Source organism: Gopherus flavomarginatus, chromosome 6 (assembly GCF_025201925.1).
Source record: "Gopherus flavomarginatus isolate rGopFla2 chromosome 6, rGopFla2.mat.asm, whole genome shotgun sequence".
In the NCBI taxonomy this organism is placed as follows: Eukaryota; Metazoa; Chordata; order Testudines; family Testudinidae; genus Gopherus; species Gopherus flavomarginatus.
This window is the reverse complement of record NC_066622.1, coordinates 30,072,509-30,096,521: the sequence shown is the minus strand read 5'-3', so window position 1 is coordinate 30,096,521 and position 24,013 is coordinate 30,072,509. Positions and strand designations below refer to the sequence as shown.

Genomic DNA, 24,013 nt, shown 5'->3' with positions numbered 1-24,013 from the left:
TAACTAGTCTTGGGTTAGCAGGTTTCCCCAAATGTCAAACCTCAATCTCCCTTTCTGCAAACTAAGCCAATTAGTTGTCCCATCCTCAGTGCCCATGGAGAACAATTGAACACTATCTATAGCAATTTATCTCCAATTTGTCCACATCTTTCCTGCTGCACCCAGAACTGGACACTGTTCTCCAGCTGAGACCTCCCCAGTGTCCAGCAGAGTGGGGCAGTTACTGCCCATGTGCTACATAAAACACTCCTGTTAATACATCAGGGTTGGGGCAACACCCTCAAACACCCCCCCCCCCGTGGCACAACACAGCCTTGCAGAGGCACTGCCCTCTATTGCGCCCCTCCCACCTCTGCTCAGAAGCCACTCTCCCATGGAATGTTTTAAACAGGGGTTCCCTTGGGAGGGGTCTCATTTCTTACAGTATATCAAATTAGTCCTTTGCCACTCAGGTCCCAGCCTTGTTTCTGGGCTCCCACAGCCCTCCTTGGGGTCTGACTGATCATTCAGGCCAGCTGCAGCCTTCAATCATCCTCTTTGTACAGCCTCTTTTAATCCTGTCCTTTCCCGCAGGGCTGGGAGAGGTCACAAGCAAGCAGGTATCTCCTAGGGATGTCTCTTTCCAGCTGTCTGTTTCTGCGCCCACACACAGCCCCTGGGCTCTCCAGTGACTCTTCCTTTTTATCTCCAGGCCTGCAGTGATTTTTTTTAAACTATCTGTGTATTTAGGTTGGAAGTTTTAACAGGCCTACAAATCCTTGCCATGTAAGTATCAGAAACCAAACAATCATTACAACAGTTAGCTTTTGTTAAGAGACAGTGTACAGGACTGTAGTCATCAGATCTTTCTATTTAACAGTGGGTTACCATATTATAGAGTGGCTTTGCTACCACACCTGGGATATGTCCCTTCTAGTGATAAACAAAGTGAAATCTCTGTGCACACATATTTAACTGACCAGGCATGTCTATCAAATGTTAATAGTCACAACATTTGGACCAGCATGCTGAGGTTTCTTTTGCAGGTAACTTTTGCAGGTGACTTTGTCTGAGCATTGAATAAAAAGTAGCCAAATATCTATCTGTTCTCTTTTGCTGGGTATGTATTTGGTGTGTTAATTTCCCTCTAACCTCAACCTCCCATATTGTTTGATAAGTTCCTGGAGGACAGGTCCATCACTGGCTATTAGCCAAGATGGTCAGGGATGGAGCCAGGTGTCCTTAAACCTCCAGAAGCTGGGATGGGGGATGGATCACTTGATAATTGCCCTGTTCTGGTCATTCTCTCTGAAGCATCTGGCATCAGCCAGTGTAAGGAGACAGGATAATGGACTAGATCAGTGGCTCTCAACCTTTCCAGACTACTGTGCCCCTTTCAGGAATCTAATTGGTCTTGCATACCCCTAAGTTTCACCTCATTTTAAAACTACTTGCTTACAAAATCAGACAAGGGTCACAGCACACGATGATTGAAAAACAGCTGACTTTCTCCTTTTTACCATATCATTATAAAATTAATCAACTGGAATATAAATATTGTACTTACATTTCAGTGTACAGTACACAGCAGCAGTTCTCAAATTTTAGTAACCTGAGGCCCCACATTTTAATTTAAAATTTTTCATGAGCCTCCTGCTCAGCCCCAGGCCCCAGGCCCCACCCCTGCCCCCTAAGGCCCCATCCCTGCCCCTCCTCTTCCCTGCCTCTTTCTGCCTCCTCCTCCAAGCCTGCCCATCCCCACTCCTCCCCCTCCCTCCCAGCACCTCCTGCATGCTGCTGAACAACTGTTTCCTGGTGTGCAGGAGGCAGGGGGAGGAAGGAAGAGGAGTTGAACAGTGAGGCTGGCGGACCCCTTGGAGTACCCTCACAGACCACCAGGGGTCAGTGGACCCCAATTTGAGAAATGCTGGTATATAGAGCACTATAAACAAGTCACTCTCTGTATGGAAGTTTAATTTGTACTGCTAGTACTTTTTATGTAGCCCGTTGTAAAACTCGGCAAATAGCTAGATGAGTTTCTGTACCCCCCGGAAGACCTCTGCTCCCCCCAGGGGTACACATACCCCTGGTTGAGAACTACTGAGCTAGATGGATCATCGGTCTGTCCCAGCGTGGCTGTTCTTATGTTCTTAATCATTCCTCTGTGATTCGGCGAATTTGCTTTTTCCAGTTAGAGGCCACCAATAACCGAGGATCTAGGACAGGGGTCGGCAACCTTTCAGAAGTGCTGTGCCAAGTCTTCATTTATTCACTCTGATTTAAGGTTTTGTGTGCCAGTAATACATTTTAATGCTTTTAGAAGGTGTCTTTCTATAAGTCTATAATATATAACTAAACTATTGTTAAACATCAGAGGGGTGGCCGTGTTAGTCTGGATCTGTAAAAGTGGCAAAGAGTTCCATAGCACCTTATAGACTAACAAACGTATTGGAGCATGAGCTTTTGTGGGTGATTACCCACTTCGGAAGTCGGTATTCACCCACAAAAGCTCTTGCTCCAATACGTTTGTTAAACTATTGTTGTATGTAAAGTAAATAAGGTTTTAAAAATCTTTAAGAAGCTTCATTTAAAGTTAAATTAAAATGCAGACCCCCCCAGACTGGTGGTCAGGACCCAGGCAGTGTGAGTGCCACTGAAAATCAGCTCGTGTGCTGCCTTCGGCATGCATGCCATAGGTTGCCTACCCCTGATCTAGGAGCCGATGAGAGCTTAATTCTTCATTTCTTCTTGTGTGGCCATTTCCACTAGGAGGAGCATTACCAAACAATCGCTTGGTAATAAATACAGGCCTGAACTGATTTTAACCAAACAACCTATCAGCCAGGTGTCTAAACAGGGGAGGTGGGCTGAATGAGTCCCAGGTGGCACTGGACCCATTACTCGTAAAGGAGCCAGTCAGCTGGTGACAACATTCCAGAAAAAGATTTGCCTTTTTCAAAACAGCATCACACTGTTGGCTCTTATTTAATTTGTGATCCACTCTCACCCTCTGATCCTTTCCAACAGTACCGCTGCTTAGCTGACGAGTCCCATGTTGTAGCTGTACCTTTGCTTTTCCTGCTTACATGTGATACTTTGTACTTGTCTTTACTAGATTCCATCTTGTTGATTTCAGACCAATTCTCCAATGTCTCAAGATTATTCTGACTTCTAACCTTGGCCTTGCAGTGCTGGCAGCCCCTCCCAGCAACTTTTATAAGCATACTCTTCACTTCACCAACCAGGTCATTAATTACAATATTGAACAGTACCAAGCCCAAGACAGACCCCGGAGGGATCCTACTTGATATGGCCTTGCAGTCTGACAGTAAACCATCAAGAACTACCTTTCGCGTACGGTCTTTCAACCAGTTGTACACACCTGCCTGATAGGAATCTCATCTAGACCATATTTCCGTAGTTTGCTTATGAGAATGTCTTTACTAACACTCAGATATTGCATGTCTACTATTTTTCCCACATCCACTTGGCTTGCTATACAGCTCCTGCGCTCCACCCAAGAGGCATCTGCATCTGGGTGATGTGGGATGGGTCCCTACAGAAACAGCTCCCACATTCCACCCTAGAGGCAGCCACGTTTCAGCACTGGGTGAGGGATCCCTGTATAATCAGCCCCTCCCCACCCCCACCCCAGCCCAGGAGCAGCTACATCTCAGTGCCAGATGAGGGAATTCCGATATAAACAGCTCCTGTGCTCCACTCCAGAGATAGCTGTATCACCACAGCCACAGGTTAGCAATCCCCCACCTAATCCATGTGCTGAGGGCGGAGACTCTAACTCACTAACTTGGCATTAGGCCACCATGCCTTTGGTGCTGCTGACATGAGGGCTGATGCACAGCAGAACAGGTCTAGTTTCACCTTGCAGGGGGCAGCAGTGCTGCTAAGATGGGGTAAGGGCGAGGAGGTCTTGGTCACCACCATGCCATGCCCTGTAGCAGAGAACCAGGGAATCCTTGCTCAGGCTCACAGGATATGGGGATACCTGGCATAATAGGGGCCCTGATCTCGGGGTCTGTGCAATGCGCAGCTCCATGGGGGCTCTGGGCTCAGTTGAGGTTTGTGCAGCATCTGGCCCAACAGGGCTCTGATCTCAGTCGGGGTCTGTCCAGAGCCTGGTGCAATGGGATCCCCAATCTTGGTGGGTGTCTGTGTAGCTCCTGGCACAAAGGAGGCCACCGATCTCAAATGCAGCCCAACAATACAATTACTCACCCTCTCCCGAGGAGACAGCTTAAGAAATGCCCCACGTCACTTTTGTTAATTTCAGTTTTATTACAAAGATTTTGGCATTACAAATGCACTCACAGCGACACACACCGAAGAACGACTCCACGTTGTCCATGACCTGGTGCACAATGATCCATATATATAATATAGAGATATATGTACAGCGATGGACACAATGATCTTTTTTGTTTTGAAAAAAGAAATCCCGTCATTTTCCTTTACAAATATACATGTGTCTTACAATACTCCACATTTCGGCAATGTGCGAATTGGTAAAGAGTTAGAGGATTCAATCCTGATACTTGAGCGTAGACAACTCTACGGTTAGCGACAATGGCGCCTCTCTGGGCGTCACATCTTAACATTTGTTTATTTTTTTTATCAACACCCCAAAAAGAAAGGAAAAGGGGGGGAAAACCCATGCATCCTGATGTCTCACAGTATATCCCTGTCATGGCACAGAGACTGCGCCCAACTCAGGATCCCACTCTGGAGAAGTTAGAAAATCATTCTTGTGGTTTTTTTTAAAAAATAAAGATCTCTATATATTTATATCTATAAACATTTCTGTTTTACACTGGTATATTTCACCGTGCCCCGCCCGCCCCAGGTGGGGGAGAGGGGTGCTTTTGGTGCCAGGAATCATTCCGAGTAGCTCACTCTGGTGACAATGTTAAGCTCTGATCTGGAAAATGCTTGCAGGGGATTATTCCAGCCAGGGTGAGTTAACATTCATGGATGACATTTCAGAATGAAACAACAATTCAAATGACTCCTGCTGAACAACGATCTCACTCAACGCTGAGAGTCTCAAAACTAGACCAGGGGCTGGAATGTCAGTTCCTTCGGGTAATGACTTCTTAGGCCCAGATCCTGTCTGACATGGATAACACAGGCTGGAGAATTTCACCCCATTACCCGAGCACTGAGTCCAGTGATTTGTGGTCAGGCTAGAGAGAGTCACCCAATCTGGGTTTACAGCCCACATGATGGAGAGTCCATCACATCCCCAGGCCATTTGTCAATCACCCTCCCCACTTAAACATTTGCCTTTTATGCATTGTTCAGCTGCCCCTGTGCAAGAGACTGTGATCAAGCCAGCTTTGACAGTCTCAGCCTAGAATCCCAGCAGAAGCCTCATGGTGAAATGGACGTAGCCACAAACACTGTATTTTGCCCCGGCAGCTCTGAGAAAAATCAGAGCTGGGCCAGTTGAATCTAGGGATTTTTGTTTTTGGTCAGGAACAGAAATGCAATTGCCAAAAAAACACCTGAACAGCCATGGGCCCTTACTGCGGTAGGTTAGATACCACCTACGCTTACCATTCTCTAGGGGTTCAGAGGGGTGGGGAGGCCAAAGCCAGGCCCACCCATGCCTTGTTCCAACGCTGGGTTGAATGCACGTGGGGGGCAGGCCTTGGGGAGAGGCGACCGTAGTATTTCTTATTAAATTACATACATATACTCACTACGAGTGAATACAGTTCTATGTGTAAAGCCACGTACAATGGTCCTTTCAAGAGCTCTGGTTGGCAACTCTAGCTTCGACAGCATGATGGTGGTCTTCTCTTTTGGGGGGGGGGGTTATAAAAATGCTAGTTCTTCACCCAAAGCTCACCCCAGGGATGCCCAGCCTGGCGCCCCCTCTGGATGTGCACGGAGTCAGGTCTCAGCTTGAGTATAGGTGAAAGAAGCTCCTCAAAATATGACAATATGCCATACTTGGTGAAGTAAGTCACAGACTTATTTCAGAACGAAGGGTCACTTTCGCTTCCATCTGTGGGGAGACACAAAGCAAAGGGGATCGGGGGTTAGAGGGCACGGGGCATCCCAGCCAGCACCCACCACAAAGACAGACCGTGCTCTCCCCAACCACTGTCAGGCCTGACGGAGCCAGGACCAGCCTCCTCATGGATCTCCACTAGAGGGCGACCTGCTCCACAACTTTCCTCCCAGGATAGCTCCCTGGGAGAGGTTATTCTCCCCTACTTTCACAGGGGGGAAACTCACACATGCAGCGTGACAGAATCGGGAGTAGAACCCAAGAGTCCTGATCCTATACTCTAACCACTAGTCCATGTTCACTCAGTACTGGGAGCAGAACTCAAGGGTCCTGGCTTCCAGCTTGCCTGCTCTAACTCACTAGATCCCACTCCCCTCCCGAGCTGGGATACACCAGGAGTCCTGGCTCCCAGCCTCCTGCTCTAACGGCTAGTCCCCTCTGAGCTAGGATAGAACCCAGGAGTCCTGGCTCCCAGCCTTCTGCTCTAACTGTTAGTTCCCTCTGAGCTGGAATAGAACCCAGGAGTCCTGGCTCCCAGCCTCCTGCTCTAATGGCTAGTCCCCTCCGAGCTGGGGGAGAACCCAGGAGTCCTGGCTCCCAACCCTTCTGCTCTAACAGTTAGTTCGCTCCGAGTTGGGGGAGAACCCAGGAGTCCTGGCTCCCAACCCTTCTGCTGTAACCCACTAGAGTCAGGCCCTCACTCTCTAAATCCCTTGCCAGCCCAGTTGCTCATGTGCTGTCCCCAGGTGGAAGCACCATGCAATGTTGGCCTTGGGATGAATGCCCCAGGTTAGTGCTCAGGACACCTGGGTTCAGTTCCCAGCTCCATGGCTGCCTCCCCATGTGACACTGGGCAAGTCACTGACTCTTTTGGGGCCTCACTTTCCATCTGTAAAATGGGTAGGATAATCCTGCCTATGTTTAGAGCTTGTGAACTTGTTGGGACAGGGACTGTGTCTGTGCAGTGCCCAGGCTCACGGAGACCCTGATCTCGATCAGGATTGGTTCAGTGCCTGGTGTGACCGGCTCCCGATCTCATTCTAGCTGCCTTACATAGTGTCCTGGTAGCAGTTTTGGAAATGGCCACCCAGCTGAACTGGAGCCGTGGCAAGTGTAACCGGGGAGGGGCAGGCTACGTTTTGGAGGTCAGGGGGCAGCATGCGTGTGCCTTAACTGATGGCAGATGTGCTGCAGTGCAGGGTTGCCCCCCTGGAAGAGTGATGTGCCCCATGGTGGGGGCAAATGGGTGGCCAACAGGGGATCCCTACAATCCATATCCATGCAGCCTGAGCTCCTGCACTGACCCCCCACCCCCAGCTGGCACTTCCTCTGCCCCTTACCTTCATGGAAGCTGTCTTGCAGGTGGCTCTGGAGTTGATACAACTCATCTAACCCATCACAGGGCGACCTTGAGGCACATGTCTCAAAGACTGTTTCATAGGAGGCCAGTTCTTCCAGAAAGCACTGCTCTTCTGGAGACAGGTCCGTGGAGGGCGAGGGAGCCAAGGTCCCACTGCCGCTCTCTTCGGCGTCCAAGCTTAGTGGACTACTGACGTTCCCACCACAGAAGTGGTGGTGGAGGGGGCACCGGACACCGGCGCCACTCTTCTCGAACAGAGAGGTGGACAGGTCCTGGAGAAGGTTCTCCACGGAGTCCTCTTCCAGGAGGCTCTCCTCGGGGCAGGAGAGGAAGGAGAAGTCAATGCTCCTCCAGCTCTTGAGGGGCTGGAAGTCCAGGCAGGGGCTGGGCATGCCGGCCGGCAGGGAGGAGCTGCGGCTGATCTGGTCTTGCTTTGCCTGGAGGGAGAGCTCCGTGGAGTGGAAGGAGCTGAAGTCTTCAGCCAAGCTGCTGATGTGCCTGGCCAGCAGGTCAATCTCAGTCTTTTCTTTTTCAGAATATCTGAAGAAGGTCTGTTTGATGGGTGAGGCCTCCGGGGTGAGCACCCCCTCGGGCACCATGGGCACATCAATATAGAGGGGGGCTCTGACCTCCGGCAGCGTCATGACGGTGCAATCCCCATTACCGGGGCTGTCAGGAGTGGGCGGCAACTTCTCATAGAGAGCACTGCAGTTCTCTGGAGGGTAGAGGAGCTCGGAGGAAGTGGTGGTGGGAGGGGAGGTGGCTGTGGTGGAAGGGTAGGACTCCTGGGTCCCGAACATGAAGGTGCAGCCCTGGTGGGGCGTGTAGGGAGGCGTGCAGACAAAGTCCTTGGCGGAGCCACCTGGGTTGTCCCTCTGGAAGGCTGGCTCGTAGGCAGTGGGGAAGAACACGTAGTTGAACTCGGTGTCTTTGCCTGGCTGGCCCTGGGTGGCACTGGGGGCCTCCTCCACGGAGGAGAGATTGCCCGGCTCCATGGCCATCGATGCTCCCTCGTGGCTCAGGCTGGTGCCCTCTGCATACTCCAGGCTGGCAAAATCGAAGGAGGGCACTGGGGCGGCACCGGTGGGTGTGCTGGACAGGGGTGTGAAGACCTGGTCAGGGCTGGAGAGCTGCGTCGGGGACAGCAGCCCCTCAGAGTAGGGCGGCGCGGCACTTAGCACGTAGGCCACCTGCGGCTCCTCCGAGGCCAGCTGCTGACGCAGGCACCAGGCTTCTGAGTCACTGGCAACCAAAGGGAGGCAGGGTTAGTGCTGGAGCTGGCAGGAGTGATCCCCCCCAGCCCGGGGCTCTCCAGTACATCCACCTGTTGCACCAGACACACAGACCGGGCTCTGGACAGGGAGTCAGGACACCTAGGTTCTATTCCTAGCCCCCGACCCTGGGCAGGCCTCTTCCTCTGTCTGGGCCTCAGTTTCCCTTCACACCAGCTGTCTATTTAGACTGCAAGCTCTTTGGGTCAGGGACCGTCTCTAGTGCTGGGTCTGATCTCTGTCAGGGGCTATGCAACACCCGGCCCGATGGAGTCCCTGACCCTGCCTCGGGCTCCTGGGTTTTAGCCCAGACCAAATTAGGACCTGATCCCAGAAGCTGCTGAGAGCCCAGGACCTTCAGTCTGGCTTGGGGCCCTGTAACCCAGGAAGAGGCTGGTTGCATGTAGATACCTGATGATGTAGTTGTGGCAGGTGATGGGGATCTCAGCACTCTCCATGCGTGCCAGGGAGTAGATCCAAACCCAGTTGACACCATTCTTGGTCTGGAGTCGGACTACCATTTCCACCTGGGGCTCACCAGCATCGCCCACTGCAGGAGGAGAAAGAGGGCAGGGGGGTTAGTGTCATGGATTCTCAGGAGCCCAGCCCAGCCCTCAGTCGCTTGTGGGGAGTGGAGGGGATACTCACACAGGCGGCAATGCTGGGCTGAGGCATGGCTCAAGTCCTCTGGGTGCATCAGGCTGTACCACGACCGGCATAGGAGCTCACTCTTCTCAAAGCCCAGATGGAAGATCACACTGCGGGGGAGCCAAGCAGAGGAGATCATTGAGCATGCACAAGGAGTGGAGAACGACCCACAGAGCAGCACCGAGCTGGGACTCAGAACACCTGGCTTCTACTTCTGGCACTGGGAAGGGAGTTGGGTCTAGCGGGTTAGAGGTGGAGCCAGGACTCCTGGTTCTCCTCCCCGCTCTCCCATTCCACTGGAGCCCGTCCTTCCCATTCTTGCTGCCTCTGTTTCCCCTCCTGATCTTTGAACAGACGGAACAGGGATTGCCTCTCATTCTGCATCTGTGGATCTCCTGACATGATCAGGGTCCCTGACCTGGATCAGGGGCCCATCTATCCTGGTACCCCATCTTTTATAGCTGCCCAGAGCAGGGTTAAAGGTACCCCAAAGATATGGGGTAACCACTCCCTGATTTTATTCCTAACCCCCTCACACAACTTATGCCCTAAATCAGGACATGCCAGAAGGTCCATCCTCCCCCTGTGCTGAAAGCTGAGCCCCTCCTCACCTCTCTGAGATGTCCAGGATGGCCAAGTCCTTGGTGTGCCGGCTCTCAAAGGAGGCCAGGAAGAGTGAATTGTGGCTGAGCCGTGGCTTGGGCTCTAGCGGGGTGCAGAAGGCCATGAAGACGGGGTTGGTGGACCAGTAGGAGCCGGGCGGTGGCTGATGGAAGCGGCCTCGGATTAGCACCAACTTGTTCCCCGCACTCTGGCGCCGCACGGTCTTGGAGGTGTTGAAGTGGCACCGGAACAATCGGTCTGGAAATCAGCAAGGGGAGAAGAAGGTGAGTGTGTGTGGCAAATGTAGGGAGCCTGGGCACGCAGGGAGGGAGAAGAAGTTAATGCACTGGGGAGTGTCACCTCCAGGAATATTAGATTAGTACAGGAATGAATCGATCCTCACATGCCCATCTCTAGCTATCCACCCAGCCTTATATAAACCCATCCACCCATCGAGCCACCCATCCATCTCCCCCTCTCAGATTTCCATAGAGGCTGCACTCTCTCCCATTTCTCTGTCTATTTGCATACTCTGCATGGATGTCTCTACCCTCTGTCCCTCCTTGGCTGGCCACTCAGATGCTCCTCTCTGCTCTTTCTCAGTTTTCATGCTCTTCCCAAGTGGCATTGGATGCAGAATAATTTCAATGCAAGCCCCACTCACACAGGGACCCACCTGTATCAGTCGGGGAGGGCAGCGCCAGCTGATTCCTCATCACAAAGTGGTCGGTGGGGTCAATGATGTCATAAACACTGTCTCCTTGGGCTACCAGGTCCACCTGGGGGTGAGGTAATGGCGAGATGTTAGCTCATGCTGCCGTGCAACACAAGGAACAGGCTGCTCGGAGCTGAAGCCCTAGGGTTGGCAACACACATCACTGTGCCAGGATTTCTACGTGGTCATATAACACAGATCGGCATTTGGCAGGTAGCTGTGTATTTATGCTCCACAAGCTATCAGTGTCTGTGTTAGAAACACTGCTTAACAACAAGCACAGGGGAAATACACAGTGAGAACCTCACTGGTTAACTCTAGAAACAGTCATTCCTCTACCTATCCATCCCCATATCTATCTATTGATCCATTGATCTCCACATGCATCCCTCTAGCTATTCATCCATCCCCATACACATCCCCTCTCTCCCCCAGCTCTGTAGTATGTACAGGAGCGGAAGAGTCGGTGTGTGGATAACCACCACCAGCCACCGGCTCGCCGGAGCCCTCACCATCGAATGTCCCAGGTGCTCGGCTACGTTCTCCGAGACGTAGATCAGCTTCCCTTCACCGGTGAACGCCAGGAGGAAGCCTGGGAGCGTCTGCAAGAACTCTTCCAGGTCCTGGGATGACAGCAGGCTCTCCAGCCCTCCTAGGGCACCTGTTGTGGAAGAGGAGGGGGAATCAGGATACAAAGCCATTTCCATGCATTGCAGCCCGGCAGTACCATGGACAGCGACTCGCTGCAGCCACTGACTGGGGAGTCTGCACCTTCAGAGCCGTGGACAGCCACCTGGACGCAGTGCCCAAGGCCATGTAGCTTCAGCACCACGGACAGTGCCACGAGCCTTTTACCCCTACCCCAGCCACACTGGCTGGATGCGCCCCATAGCCAGACACCCACCGGGCACTGGTGTCTAACAGGTGTCTGTCCGGGCACATTGGCTCCTCACTTCTCCCTGCCCAGTGCCAGCCAGACAACGTGCCTCTCTCGCTCTCTCACACACACACTCTTGGGGCTGGTTACCTTTGGCGAAGAAGATGGACTTGCGGGTGTAGATACACGCCAGCGACATGATGTGCAGGTAGGAGAGCCGAACTTTGTCCCCTTCCGGGATGGGCAGCAGCTCCTTGAGATTGCGAATCTCGGCGTTGATCTGGTCCCGCCGCGCCTTGGAGGCGCCCTTGGTGGAGCGGTACATCTGGGCTTCTCCACGCTCGGCAGCGGTCGGTCGATCGGTCTGTCTGGCTGGCTGTATGGCTCCCAGATTCCTCCCGGCAGATCTGGTTGAGAGCCTCAGCCTGCATCCCGGCTTTTATAGGCTGCTGGGAGTGTGGGCACTGGCATGGCAAGGAAAGTGGGGCGGGAAGATTTGCTCAGATCAATGGAGAGACATGGCTAGGAAGCTGCTCCCCCCTCCCCTCTCCCCCTTCCTTCTATGTGCTGGGGAGCCACACGTCACCCTCTCCTCAGTGACGTGCTCAAGTGAGGGAGGGGGAGTGGAGGAGGCAGGCACAGAAACACACTGCACCGAATTAGGAGAAAAGCAGCCAGAGAGAGACTTGACTGTTGGAATCACATCTAGCTCCAGGCTGAGTCTGCCCCTGCTCCTTCCCAGAGTCAAACATTAACTCTTACACTGACTTCTTGGTGAAGTGTTCTGTAGGGGAATCTAATTTAATCCTATCAATCTATCCATCCCCCTTCCATCTATCTACCCCTCTATCTATCCATCCATCCCCTTCCATCTATCTACCCCCAATCCATCCATTCATCCCCCTTTCATCTATCTACCCCTCAATCCATCCATCCATCCCCTTCCATCTACCCTTCTCTCCATCCACCCCTTCCATCTATCTACCCCCTATCCATCCACCCCTTCCATCTATCCACCCTTCTCTCCATTCATCCCCCTTCCATCTATCTACCCCTCTATCCATCCATCCATCCATCCTCCTTCCATCTATCTACCCCTTATCCATCCGTCCATCCTCCTTCCATCTATCTACGCTTCTCTCCATCCAGCCCTGCCATCTATCTACCCCTCTATCCATCCACACTTTCCATCTACCCCTCTATCTATCCATCCATCCCCTTCCATCTATCTGCCCCTCTATCCATCCACCCCTTCCATCTATCTACCCCTCTATCCCTCTTCCATCTATCTACCCCCTATAAATCCACCCCTTCCATCTATCTACCCCTCTATGGATCCATCCATCCACCCTTCTATATATCCATTCCCCTTCCATCTATCTACATAAGAATGGCCATACTGGGTCAGATAAACAGTGGCCAATGCCAGGTGCCCCAGAGGGAATTAACAGACAGGTAATCATCAAGGCATCCATCCCCTGCTGCCCATTCCCAGCTTCTGGCAACAAATACTAGGGACACCATCCCCTGCCCATCCTTGCTAATAGCCATTGATGGACCTTATCCTCCATGAACTTATCTAGTTCTTTTTTGAATCCTGATATAGTCTTGGCCTTCACAACATCCTCTGCAAAGAGTTCCACAGGTTGACTGTGTGTTGTGTGAAAAAAATACTTCCTTTGTTTTAAACCTGCTGCCTATTCATTTTTATTTGGTGACCTCTAGTTTGCTTGTTATGAGAAGGAGTAAATAACACTTTCTCCACACCAGTCAGGATTTTATAGACCTCAGTCATAGCACCCTTAGTGGTCTCTTTTCCAAGCTGACAAGTCCCTGGATTATTAAGCTCTCCTCATATGGAAGCCATTCCGCACCTCTAACACTTTTTGTTGCACTTTTCTGAAACTTTTCCAATTCTAGTATATCTTTTTTGAGATGGGACGATCACATCTGCACACAGTATTCAAGATGTGGGCATACCATGGATTTATATAGAGGCAATATGATATTTTCTGTCTTATTATCTATCCCCTTCTTAATGATTCCCAACTTTCTGTTCACTTTTTTGACTGCTGCTGCACATTGAGTGGATGTTTTCAGAGAACTCTCCACAATGACACTAAGATCTCTTTCTTGAGTGGTAACAGCTAATTTATACCCCATCATTTTATATGTATAGTTGGGATTATGTTTTCCAATGTGCATTACTTTACATTTATCAACATTGAATTTCATCTGCCATTTTGTTGCCCAGTGAGCCAGTTTTGTGAGATTATTTTGTAGCTCTTTGCAGTCTGCCTGGGACTTAAGTAGTTTTTTATCTGCCCCTCTATCCATCCATCCCCTTCCATCTACCTACCCCCTATATATCCATCCATTCTGATTCCATCTACCTGTTTATCCATCCATCCCCTTCCATCTATCTACCTCTCTATCCATCCATCTCCCTTCTACCTATCTACCCGTCTATCCACCCATCCATCCCCCTTTCATCTATTTACCCCTCTATACCCATCTCCATTCCATCTAGTAGATCCCCACTCTATCTACCCCCTTAGCTATCCATCCCTATGCCATCCACCCAGCCCCATACCAGCCACCCATCTATCTAGCCATCCATCCATCCATACATTGCTATCTAATCTAAAATATGCAAACATTGTCTCGAGGGATATGTTTGATACATTCTTTTAAAAAATATCTTTTTGGTCTGTAAACAACTAACTCCATTTGATGACTGCAATGGTTTTCCTTTTCTTTGCCTTTCCATACAGAGGGCTTGTATTAAGCCCCCCCTCCACCCTGTCCAGGTAGCATGTATCTTCAGAAGTTAAGAGCATTTCCACAGGGCGATGCTGGGCGAGTTTGGAGGGTTGCTTTTGCTAATCTTAGTGCCATTAAAATAATGTTTTTCCAAATGGGATAAAAATAAAGCCAACTTCTGAAAAGTCCAAAGAAGACCCACACCACTCTGTGTGTGTGTGTGTGTCGCATTGTTAGGAGAGCAATTGTGTCAAATGCAAAGCGACAGAGCTGAAGTGCCACGCTCAATGGAGTAACCTAAATTGGGTAGCTAAGTTTTGCATAATCTCGTCTTCCATATTAGGAAAGAAAGTACTGAGCTGACTAACCCTTCGCTGCCCAGAAAGCCTTTGCACCTGTTTTGGAAATCTATTACAGCTAATTGCACACTTCTTTGATTTCTAATGCTGCAGAGAACTGGGACATCCATAGCACCCACATGAGGGCTGCTGTCTATGGGTCGTTTTACACTGCTTTCCTTATTTAGGCAGTTTAAGGAATGATACAACTTTCCAAAGTCACCTTTTAAGGGCTAGGCCTTGGCTCTAGTTTCTCAAATGACCTGTTCACTGCAAAGTACAACAGCAAGTCTCAGCAAATTCCCTGTGCAGGGATGGGGCCCTCTGGCAATTCGAGCCTATTGCAGAATTTCTCCACTCTTCTGTTTTGTAAGATGATAGTTTAGTTAAACCTGGCATTTCCAGAGCTGCCAACAGAACCCAGGAGTCCTGGGGCTCCCAGCCCACCCTGCTGTAATCCACTAGAGCAAGGGAAGGGGTGTCTATTGGGATAGAGCAGGGGAAGCTGGGAGTCAGGATTCCTGAGTTCTATCCCTGGATTTGAGAGGGGAGAGGGGGTCTAATGGGTTAGAGCAGGGGGGCTGGCAGCCAGGATGCCTGCGTTCTATCCCTGGTTCTGCAAGCCAGGATGCTGGAACAATTTGTATAGTGGGGGTGCTGAGAGACATTGAATCAAACTGTAAACCCTGGCTATAATGGAGACCACTTCAAGCCAAGGGGTGAGGCAGCTCCCCTAGTTCCAGCATCTATGTCTGTGAGCAGTGTGGGATCTAGTGGTCGAGGGGGGGGTGTCTGGGAGTCAACTTCCTTGGGTGTATTATAGGACGCCATTGATCTGAGTTGTGGGAAGACAGCCACCAGCTTTCTATCCTTTAGGAATGCAATGCTATAAATAGACACAATGGGAGCTTTTTTATGTTTTTGGCTCGCAGCACCGACGTCAGCCTGTTATCTAGGGCTGTGCCCTAGCAGCATAACCCAGCTCAGCTCAGAGCTGAGTGGGCGCATCATGAATTAGAAAAAAGTCTTTGGATTGTGGGGGTGGACCCACAGCCTTAGCTCCTATAAAAGGAAAGAGCTGAGCACTGGGAGAGGCAGCCTGCGCCCTGCCAATGCCGCATGGCTGCTTTCAGCCTAGGCTGAGAAAATCTATTTTGGGGAGTCTCTGACTTTAGGAGAAGGCACAAGAAGGATGCGTGGCAAGTAAACAGCACCTTTCACCCAGTGCCTTGGTAAATGAAATGACCCAGGGATAGAACCCAGGCGTCCTGACACCCCCAGCTTCCCTGATCTAATGCCCTAGACCTCACTCCCCACCCAGAAGTCCCGACCCCCCTAGCTCCCTGCTCTATATACCCGACATGACCCCTACTGGAATTGAAGCACAGGGCACTAGAGGTTAACCTCTTGTCTTCTTACTATGCAGGGTGTGGGCAAGGGGAAGAATGGCATGTGCCAGCTGGTTCCAGCCCAGTCCCTCCAGAGGGTGAGTGAGTGGCTCAGGAGCACTGGCTAGGAGCTCCAGGTGATGATGTGCTGTGGGGCAAGCCCAGGGCACCCAGCCCAGGGCCAGCTGTGGTGCTGATATGGCCCCATGTCTCTTGGTCGAGCTGCAGGACCAGATCTTGAGCTGGGGGATCGGTGTGGTTCCCTTGGGGTCATCACTTTGCACCAGCAGGGTTGGGCCTGTGGTAGGCAGTGAGCTATTGGATGGGGGCTGGCCCAAGAGGACCTTAAAGCTCTGCTGACACCAGAGCAGCATTCGGCATCCCGGGAAAGGTCTCCAACCAGGGGCAGTGCCAAAGCAAGACCCCAAGACCACCTGCCCAGAATTTGGGCTCTGTGGCCTGTTCAGCCTCTCTGCTCATCTCCCACAGCCCACCTCCCCTCAGCCAGCCACTCCTGCCTGCCCAGGAACTTGATCAGAGCTGGTGACCCTAGAGGGAAAAGGCCCTATGTCCCATTCACGGAACCTCATGCCCAGCCAGTGCCCCCAGTCTGCAGCCAGATCGCAGCCAGCGCTGCCTAGAGGGGAAGGCCATGTACCTCATTCTCTCTCTTTTCTTTTTGCTATGGAAAGGGCAGGCTCCACACACCATCGTCCACGGAGTCTCAGGGCCAGGATTCCTTTCCAGGAGCCATTTTACCCCTAAAGGAAGAGCCCCAACCCCACCAGTGTCCCTTTTAACCCTGTGCCCTCTAAGTCTAAACACAGGACCCCACCTAACCCTGCTGGGAGCCCCCCACCCACATGAGCTGCTGTGTTTGCAGGCTCTCTCCCCCCTGCCCCCCAGCCCCCCTCTGCCTGCTGCCTCCCACTGGATGGGGTGCAGTGCTATTGCCCTGCAGCCTTGACCTGAAAAGGCCCCCCTCTTCCCAATGAGCTGAAAACCACAGCCCATCTTCTCTCTGTACTCATCTCTAGTATGTGTGAGGTGCGGGGGGGGGCGGGGGGTGGCACGGCCCTGCGGGCAGGTGGAAAGGGGGCTTCGCTAGCTCTGCTCCTCAGCTGTGGCTGGAATCTGGGAGCCAGATGACTCAGAGTGCATCACTGCTGCGTCACCTCCTGGTGGAGAGAGGGGACCAAGGGTGGGGTTGCTGATCCCAAGCCCATCTGTTCTGGGAGCCTGCTGGGCCCTTTCATCCCCCTCCCCCCTCGGTGTTTCATTCAGTATCTGAATCAAGCAACTAAAAAGAGAAACCTGGAGGCTAAAAATAGCTCTGGAGTCCGTGTGATTTAGAGAGTGGCTCAGCAACTCAGCCCCGTAACAGCCAGTCCCTGCCAGAGCCAGGCTGGGGGAGGGATTAGGCAGTGCCAGCCAGCTGGCAACAGGACACGGGGACATTGCCTTCTCTCCCAGCCAGACACCAGAGCTCACACCAAGGGGAGTTCAGCATGGTCAGGCATGGACCTCGTGCACTGACATGGAATGACTAACAGTGACACACGCTCCACTAGGAACCAACTCACCAACATGTAGTAGCACACACTGACACACAAGCTGTCATGCACTGACATACAACACATGCTGAGAGTCACTGGCTTGTGAGTCATCACACAGACACATACCCATATGCCGGCCATTACATGCCACCACACAGGCACAGGCAGGATGCTATCCCCACACCCACACATGCTTGTAGCACCATAGAAATGACAGGCCCTGTATCCCACACCCCCGCCGACCCCCCCGAGCCAGCCAGACCCCCCTTCCTGGGTCTGGATCAGAGCTGGTGCCCCCTAGTGGGGAAAGGCCCCATATCCCATTGCCTGCCCCCGAGCCAGCCAGTCCCTGGCCGGATCTGGGCTGGCACCCCTAGAGGGGAAAGGGCCCATGTCTAGGCCTTGGCTAGCTCTACCTGGGAGCTGCCCTCATTTCCGGACTCCTTTTATCAGGCGCTGGTGAATGTCCTGATGCTGCTCCAGTGCTGAGGACGATTTTCCAGGTAACTGTTTCTAAATGCAGCTTGCAAGTGTCCCGTCCGAGTCAGAACCCAGGGAGAGGACAGATTGGTGGGAGCGCATGTTAGTTGAGCAAGGGCGTAGACACAATGGCAGTGAGTGGATGCTGTGAAGAGGGCATGTGGAGGGGGGACAGTGAATGTATGGAAAGGAGCCATTGTGTTAACCTGCTTAAATAAAATCACTTCCTGCCATTTTCCACCTGTTGCTTTTGATAACACACCATGAGCGATTTCTACTCCCCTGTCCAGCCTGCCAATCTCCCATCTCACTCAGAACCCCTGCATGATATGGGGGGCTGGCTGGCTGGCTCAGGGGAATAGGTTCACTCCCCTCTGGGGGCACTGGCTCCAATCAGCCCCAGGGATGGGGACAGGCTGGCTCAGGGGGGACAGAGAATGGGGTACAGGGTCACTCCCCTCTGGGGGCACTGGATCCAATCAGCCAGGGATGGGGACAGGCTGGCTCAGGGAGGACAAAGAATGGGGTACAGGCTCACTCCCCTCTAGGGGGCACCTGATCCAATTGGGCCCCAGGGAGGGGACTGGCTGGCTTGGGGGTTTAGGAATGAGCTCTGGGGCCTGTCCTTCCTAGAGCACCGTGACTGTGTGCTTTCTATTAGTGGTTTCAGTGGGTTCTGTTTCCAGTTCTGGGGCAGGGGGCTAGTGGGTTAGACTGGGGGTGCTGAAGAGTGGGGATCACACACCCCTGCCTTAGTCTGGCTGCTGTTGCTCTGTGGCTCCCAGAAGGGCTGAAGGAAGGTGCCCCCCCATTGCCATCGGCATCTTTACCCCACCAAAAAAGGCTCTTTGCTCCTATTTTTAGCCCCATTCCCAGGTTTTATATAGCTCTGAACATTCACGTCCCCCCATGTCCCCCGCTGGCGCGGGAGGGGAGAGTGAGAAAAATATCTACCAAGGTCCCTTCTTCATCGAAAATATCTCAGCAGTTGCCATGGAGACCCACCCACAGCTTCACCTCCCAGCACAAGAGGCTTCACAATACAGAGGGGCTGGAGGCTTTTTATAGACCCAATGTGCGAAAGGAGAGGGGGGCCAGAGCCAGCGGGATTGGCTAGTGCCCCCCCCCAGCGTGGGAAGTTCAGACCCAGCCACCCCCAACATCTACCTGTCAATACAAATGCAGAATAGGGTTTCAGGATTTGAATGGGCTAGTTCTTCATTCCCACCAAGCCCAAGCCCAATCTGGCCCCCAACCCCTTTCTCTAACCCACTAGCCCCATTCTTCTGCCAGTCTTGGAACAGAAACCAGGTGTTGTGGCTCCCAGCCCCTACTTCTCTCCCAGAACTGGGAACACAATATAGGACTTTACACCTTCCCAGGAATGATGCGCCGTTAGAGTCTGCTTGAGCAGGGAGAGCAACACTGGACAAGGTAGGCTCACGTGGTTGACCCAGGAAACTGGGGAAGAGGAAGCGAATACTGCCTCCAATGCCATATTGTTCTAGGGCTGCCCTCTTGTAGGCAGCCTTCCCTGTCAAACTCCTTCGCCACTGCTGGGAGCTATTAAACATCTGCCACCCCACACCCCAGAGGCAGCAGCACCTCAGCACTGGGCAAGGGATTCCCATATAAACAGCCGTCACACCCCACCCCAGCGAGGGCTATATCTCAGCACTGGTTGAGGCAGCCTTGTAGAAACAGCTCCCACACCCTAGCCCAGAGGGGGCTGCATCTTAGCCCCAGGTGAAGCGTAGCTGTAGAAACAGCCCATGTCCCACCCCAGAGGGCACTGCATCTGAGCACCTGGGTGAGGAGTCTCTGTATAAACAGCCGTCACACTCCAGAGGCAGCTGCATTTCAGTGCTGGAGGAAACAACTCATTCATAGGCTGGTCAGGAGCTTTGAGACCCGAATTGGGAGGAATTCTGATTAAAAAGCCAGCAGTTCACAGAACTATTTTTGAAAACACAAGGAGTAAATAAAAGGCAAAATAGCAAAGGATGAAATGAGTCTATTTTAAAATCCCCACGCCCAATTTCCTGCGACTCCTGGGGCGAGGACATCGTGCTGGACCCAACCTGCACTTTTATAGACATAATCAAGCCAGAATGCAACCTACAGATGTCTAAATGTGTGTGACAAACACTCCGATGCAGCAATGAGGAGAGCCACGCATCTCCAAGCTGTTATATAACAGGCTCCCAGCACCTGCCAATCCCAGAGCACTATGCTTATATATGTATTTGAAGACCCCTCATTCAGCACTGAGATGCAGCCACTTCTGGGGTGGGGTCCAGAGGCTGTTTATACAGGGATTCCTCACTCGGAGCTGAGATGCAACCACTCTTGAGGTGGAATGCAGGGCTGTTTACACAGGGATCCTTGCAGCTGCTTTTGGGGTGTGACAAAGCATTTGGCCGACTGCTGCATAGAAATGCTCTACCATGGTTTATAAAAAGAGGAGGAGAATTGCAGGGTATTGTGGCCAGCCCTGACTGTGAGCTCCTCATCCCACTCCTTGCACACAGCACCCCCTAGGGCAGGACTGGGGCACTAGGGTCAGCCCTGACTGCAAGAGGAGAGCTCCAGCAATGAGTTACGTCAGAGCTCAGCACCCGCAGGGCTGCTCCTTGCTTCAGATCCAGAGTGACCAAGAGAGAAGCAGAACCACGCTATAGCAACAGAGAGGGGGAGGGAGGGAGGGTTTTTTGGGAGGGATGGACAGAGGAGTGTGAGCTGGAGGGTTGGCTCAGTCTCTCCCCCCGTCCCCCACTCTCAGTCCCTTTCCAGCCTGCGGCCACGGCTGAGGGATGCAGGGACAGGAGGGGGAGAATCCGCTTTTTGCTGCCAAAATAGGAAAAAGGCAGAGATGCAACTGTGACGTCACTGCTCCCCACCTGCATCACATCACCTAGGCAACAGCGTACAGGGGGATTGTTCACTGCAACAACAGAGCAAGGTGTGACAGTGGCCCCCCTCCCTCTCTCCTGCCCCTGCAGACTCCTCCCCCTCCACCCCTCAGACCTCTGCAACCCCACCCCTACAGACTCCTCCACCCCACTCCCATTGACCCCACTGACACCTCCCCACTGATCCCCTATCCAGAGACCCCCCTCCGTCACACAAACCCCTCCCTCCACCCCACTGCCCCCAGACCTACAACCCACCCCCCAGACCCCCTCCCTCACACAAACCCCTCCTGACACCCCACTGCTGCCAGAGCTACAACCCACTCTCCAGACCCCCTCCCTTACACAAACCCCTCCTGACACCCCACTGCTGCCAGACCTACAACCCACCCCCAGACCCCCTCCCTCACACAAACCCCTCCCACCACCCCACCCCAGACCCCCTTCCTCACACAAACCCCTCCCTCTTCCCCACTGCTCCAGACCTACAACTCACCCCCCAGACCCCCTCCCTCACACAAACCCCTCCTGACACCCCACTGCCCCCCACAGACCTCTATAACTCATTCCCAGGCCCCCTCCCTCACACAAACCCCTCCCACCACCCCATCCCAGACCCCTCCTTCACACAAACCCCCTCCCTCTACCCCACTGCCCCAGATCTACAACTCACTCCCAGACCCCCTCCCTCACACAAACCCCTCCTGCCACCCCACTGCCCCTCAGACCTCTACACCCCATCCCTCAGACCCCCTCCCTCACACAAACCCCTCCCAACACCCCACTGCCCCCTACAGACCTCTACATCCCACCCCACAGACCTCCTCCCTCACACAAACCCTTCCTGCCACTTCACTGCCCCCTAGACCTCTACACCCCACCTACAGGTCCCCTCTCTCTCAGAAACCCCTCCCAACACCTCACTGTCCCCCACAGACCTCTACACTCCACCCCCACAAACCCCTCCCTCCACTCCACTGTCCCCCACAGACCTCTACACTCCACTCCCCAGACCCCCTCCCTCATACAAATCCTTCCCGACACCCCACTGCCAGGGGCAGGTTTCCATTCTGGGATGCAGTTGGGGCCAGTTCCTCAGAGCAGGTGCTGGGGGTGAGATTTGGCTTGGCAGCACAGAGGGTAGGGGTAGATGGGGACAGAGACCATGCCCCAACCATGCCAGGACCTATGCACCAGAGTCATGCCCAGCAAAATGGGAAGGTGGGGGGAGGCATGAGTAACAGCTCTAGATCTGTCCCTGTAGGTTTGGGTGTGTAGGGGCATTCATGTGCAGGGCAGTGCCAGTTCTTCCTGGGGAGATGCTTGTGGATGGGAGATCCATGTGTGTGTGTGGTGTGGTGGTGTGGATCTGTGTATTTGGGGGTAGGTGTGCATGCTTGGGGGTGATCTATATCTGGGTGGGTTGTGTGCATGAGAGTGATTTGTGTGCATGGAAGAGATGCACGTCTCTAGGACTGCATGTGAATGGGGCACTGCATGTCTCACAGGGCTGCGTGTTCATGGGGGCAATACGTGTCTTTGGGGCGTTCCGTGGGCATGGGGGGTGTCCATGTCTCTGGGTTGGGTGGGGGCGATGTGTATGTGTGTGTAAATGGGCACAGCCCCCCATGTGGGATTGACCTCCCACCCCACCTTTCTGCAGCAGCCTCCTCTCCATCCCTCGCCCACGCAGCCCTAGCAACAGGAACCTGTCTCCTAGAGACTCTCTTACGTTACTACGGCAGCAGCAGCATCAACAAGCAAGGAACCATCATTCCCTGGGAGTGGGATGCTTTCGGGGGGAATGAACAGGGAGTAGTCACCCCCAGGGAAAAGATGGGGGGAAATTTCTTCCCATCTCTCTCAGTCCCTCTCCATCCCCCAACTAAACATTTCCCCTCACTCCTTGACCCCAACTCCTTCCTCTCTCCTACCGATCCAGCCCCAGGACAGAGGGATTGGGACATGGGGCCTTTCCCCTCGGTGGCTTGCTCTGATCCAACCATGCAGCCCCCACATGGAACAAGTTTGCCAGGTCTCAACCCCATTCCTAGCCAGGTGTCAAACAAACTCCATCCCTTTGGGCACTAACTCGGCCCAGGTAGAGGGTCCAGGGCCAGCGGAGCTGAGCTCCTTGGGGAGGGGGACAGGGTGTGCATGGGGCAGGGAGGCTTCTTGACATCAGCCCCATATCTGCCCCAGAGGACTCCATTCCTGAGGTGTTGAGCTGCCCCTCCCCAGAATTGAGGGGCCTGAGGACCCAGGATCAGGCCAGGTGGGAAGTATTGGCTGCAGAGACACAGAGAGGTGGAACCTCGCTCTGCCAAGGGCTGGGCAGGGAGCTGAGATGGCTGGCTGGGCCAGGGTTGCCACCCACAGCCAGAGAATGAATGGGAAGGGATGAGACTGGCCAGAAAACCCCAGCCACACCCCCACATACAAACTGTACCCCCTGCACTCCATCCGCACTCCCCAGAGAACCCCTATCCAGACCCTCCACATTGCTTTACCTCACACTTGCACTCCCCCACTGCACCCCATCCACATCTCATGCCACCCATTGCACCCCATCCACACACACCCCAGAATCTGCCACACTGCTCCATCTCACACCTGCACCCCATCCACATCCCACACCATCCACTGCACCCCATCCACACACCCCAGAACCCCTATCCAGACCCCCCACATTGCTCCACCTCACACCTGCACCCCCCACTGCACACCGATCCACACCTTGAACCCCTCTATACAGCCACATACCCCCCATACCACATCCTTCATACACACACTGCACCTCATCCCCATACTCACCACACTGCACCCCTCAAACCTGAATCCCTATCCACATACCCCCCCACTACACCTGCACCCCCATGCACACACTGCATCCTATCCACACACCACACCTGTATCACGTACCCCACACCTGCCCCCCAGTCACACATCCTTTCTTGGTGTCTAGCTCAAGGCAGCGTAACCCTGTGGCTGGCTCAAACAAAGGCCAATGGCTGCTCCATTAGCTGGGCAGGTGGGGGCTGTTGGCCAGCATGGGGTGTGGGCTGGGATGGCCCTGGCAGAGCCCCAAA

At 53.1% G+C, this 24,013-nt stretch overlaps 1 protein-coding gene across 1 annotated transcript; it reads right to left on the bottom strand.

The window, feature by feature from the left end:
* Positions 1 to 4,309: 4,309 nt before the first annotated feature.
* Positions 4,310 to 11,872, bottom strand: NPAS4 (neuronal PAS domain protein 4). Its single transcript, XM_050957213.1, has 8 exons — positions 11,638 to 11,872; positions 11,123 to 11,271; positions 10,572 to 10,674; positions 9,904 to 10,153; positions 9,293 to 9,402; positions 9,056 to 9,194; positions 7,354 to 8,615; positions 4,310 to 6,007 (listed from the first exon to the last, which is right to left on the bottom strand). Exons 1-8 carry the CDS (start codon positions 11,810 to 11,812, stop codon positions 5,979 to 5,981), a joined length of 2,217 nt encoding a protein of 738 aa, XP_050813170.1. The 5' UTR covers positions 11,813 to 11,872; the 3' UTR covers positions 4,310 to 5,978.
* Between the last annotated feature and the right edge of the window lie 12,141 nt (positions 11,873 to 24,013).

Excerpts from the sequence above, each read along its gene's own strand:
- NPAS4 (XM_050957213.1), bottom strand. The coding sequence starts at position 11,812 with ATGTACCGCTCCACCAAGGGCGCCTCCAAGGCGCGGCGGGACCAGATC. Across the intron at positions 10,154-10,571 it reads GCCCTCCCCGACTGATACAG|ACCGATTGTTCCGGTGCCAC; the intron begins GTGGGTCCCTGT and ends GCTGATTTCCAG. Across the intron at positions 9,403-9,903 it reads ATCCTGGACATCTCAGAGAG|TGTGATCTTCCATCTGGGCT; the intron begins GTGAGGAGGGGC and ends GCTCCCCCGCAG.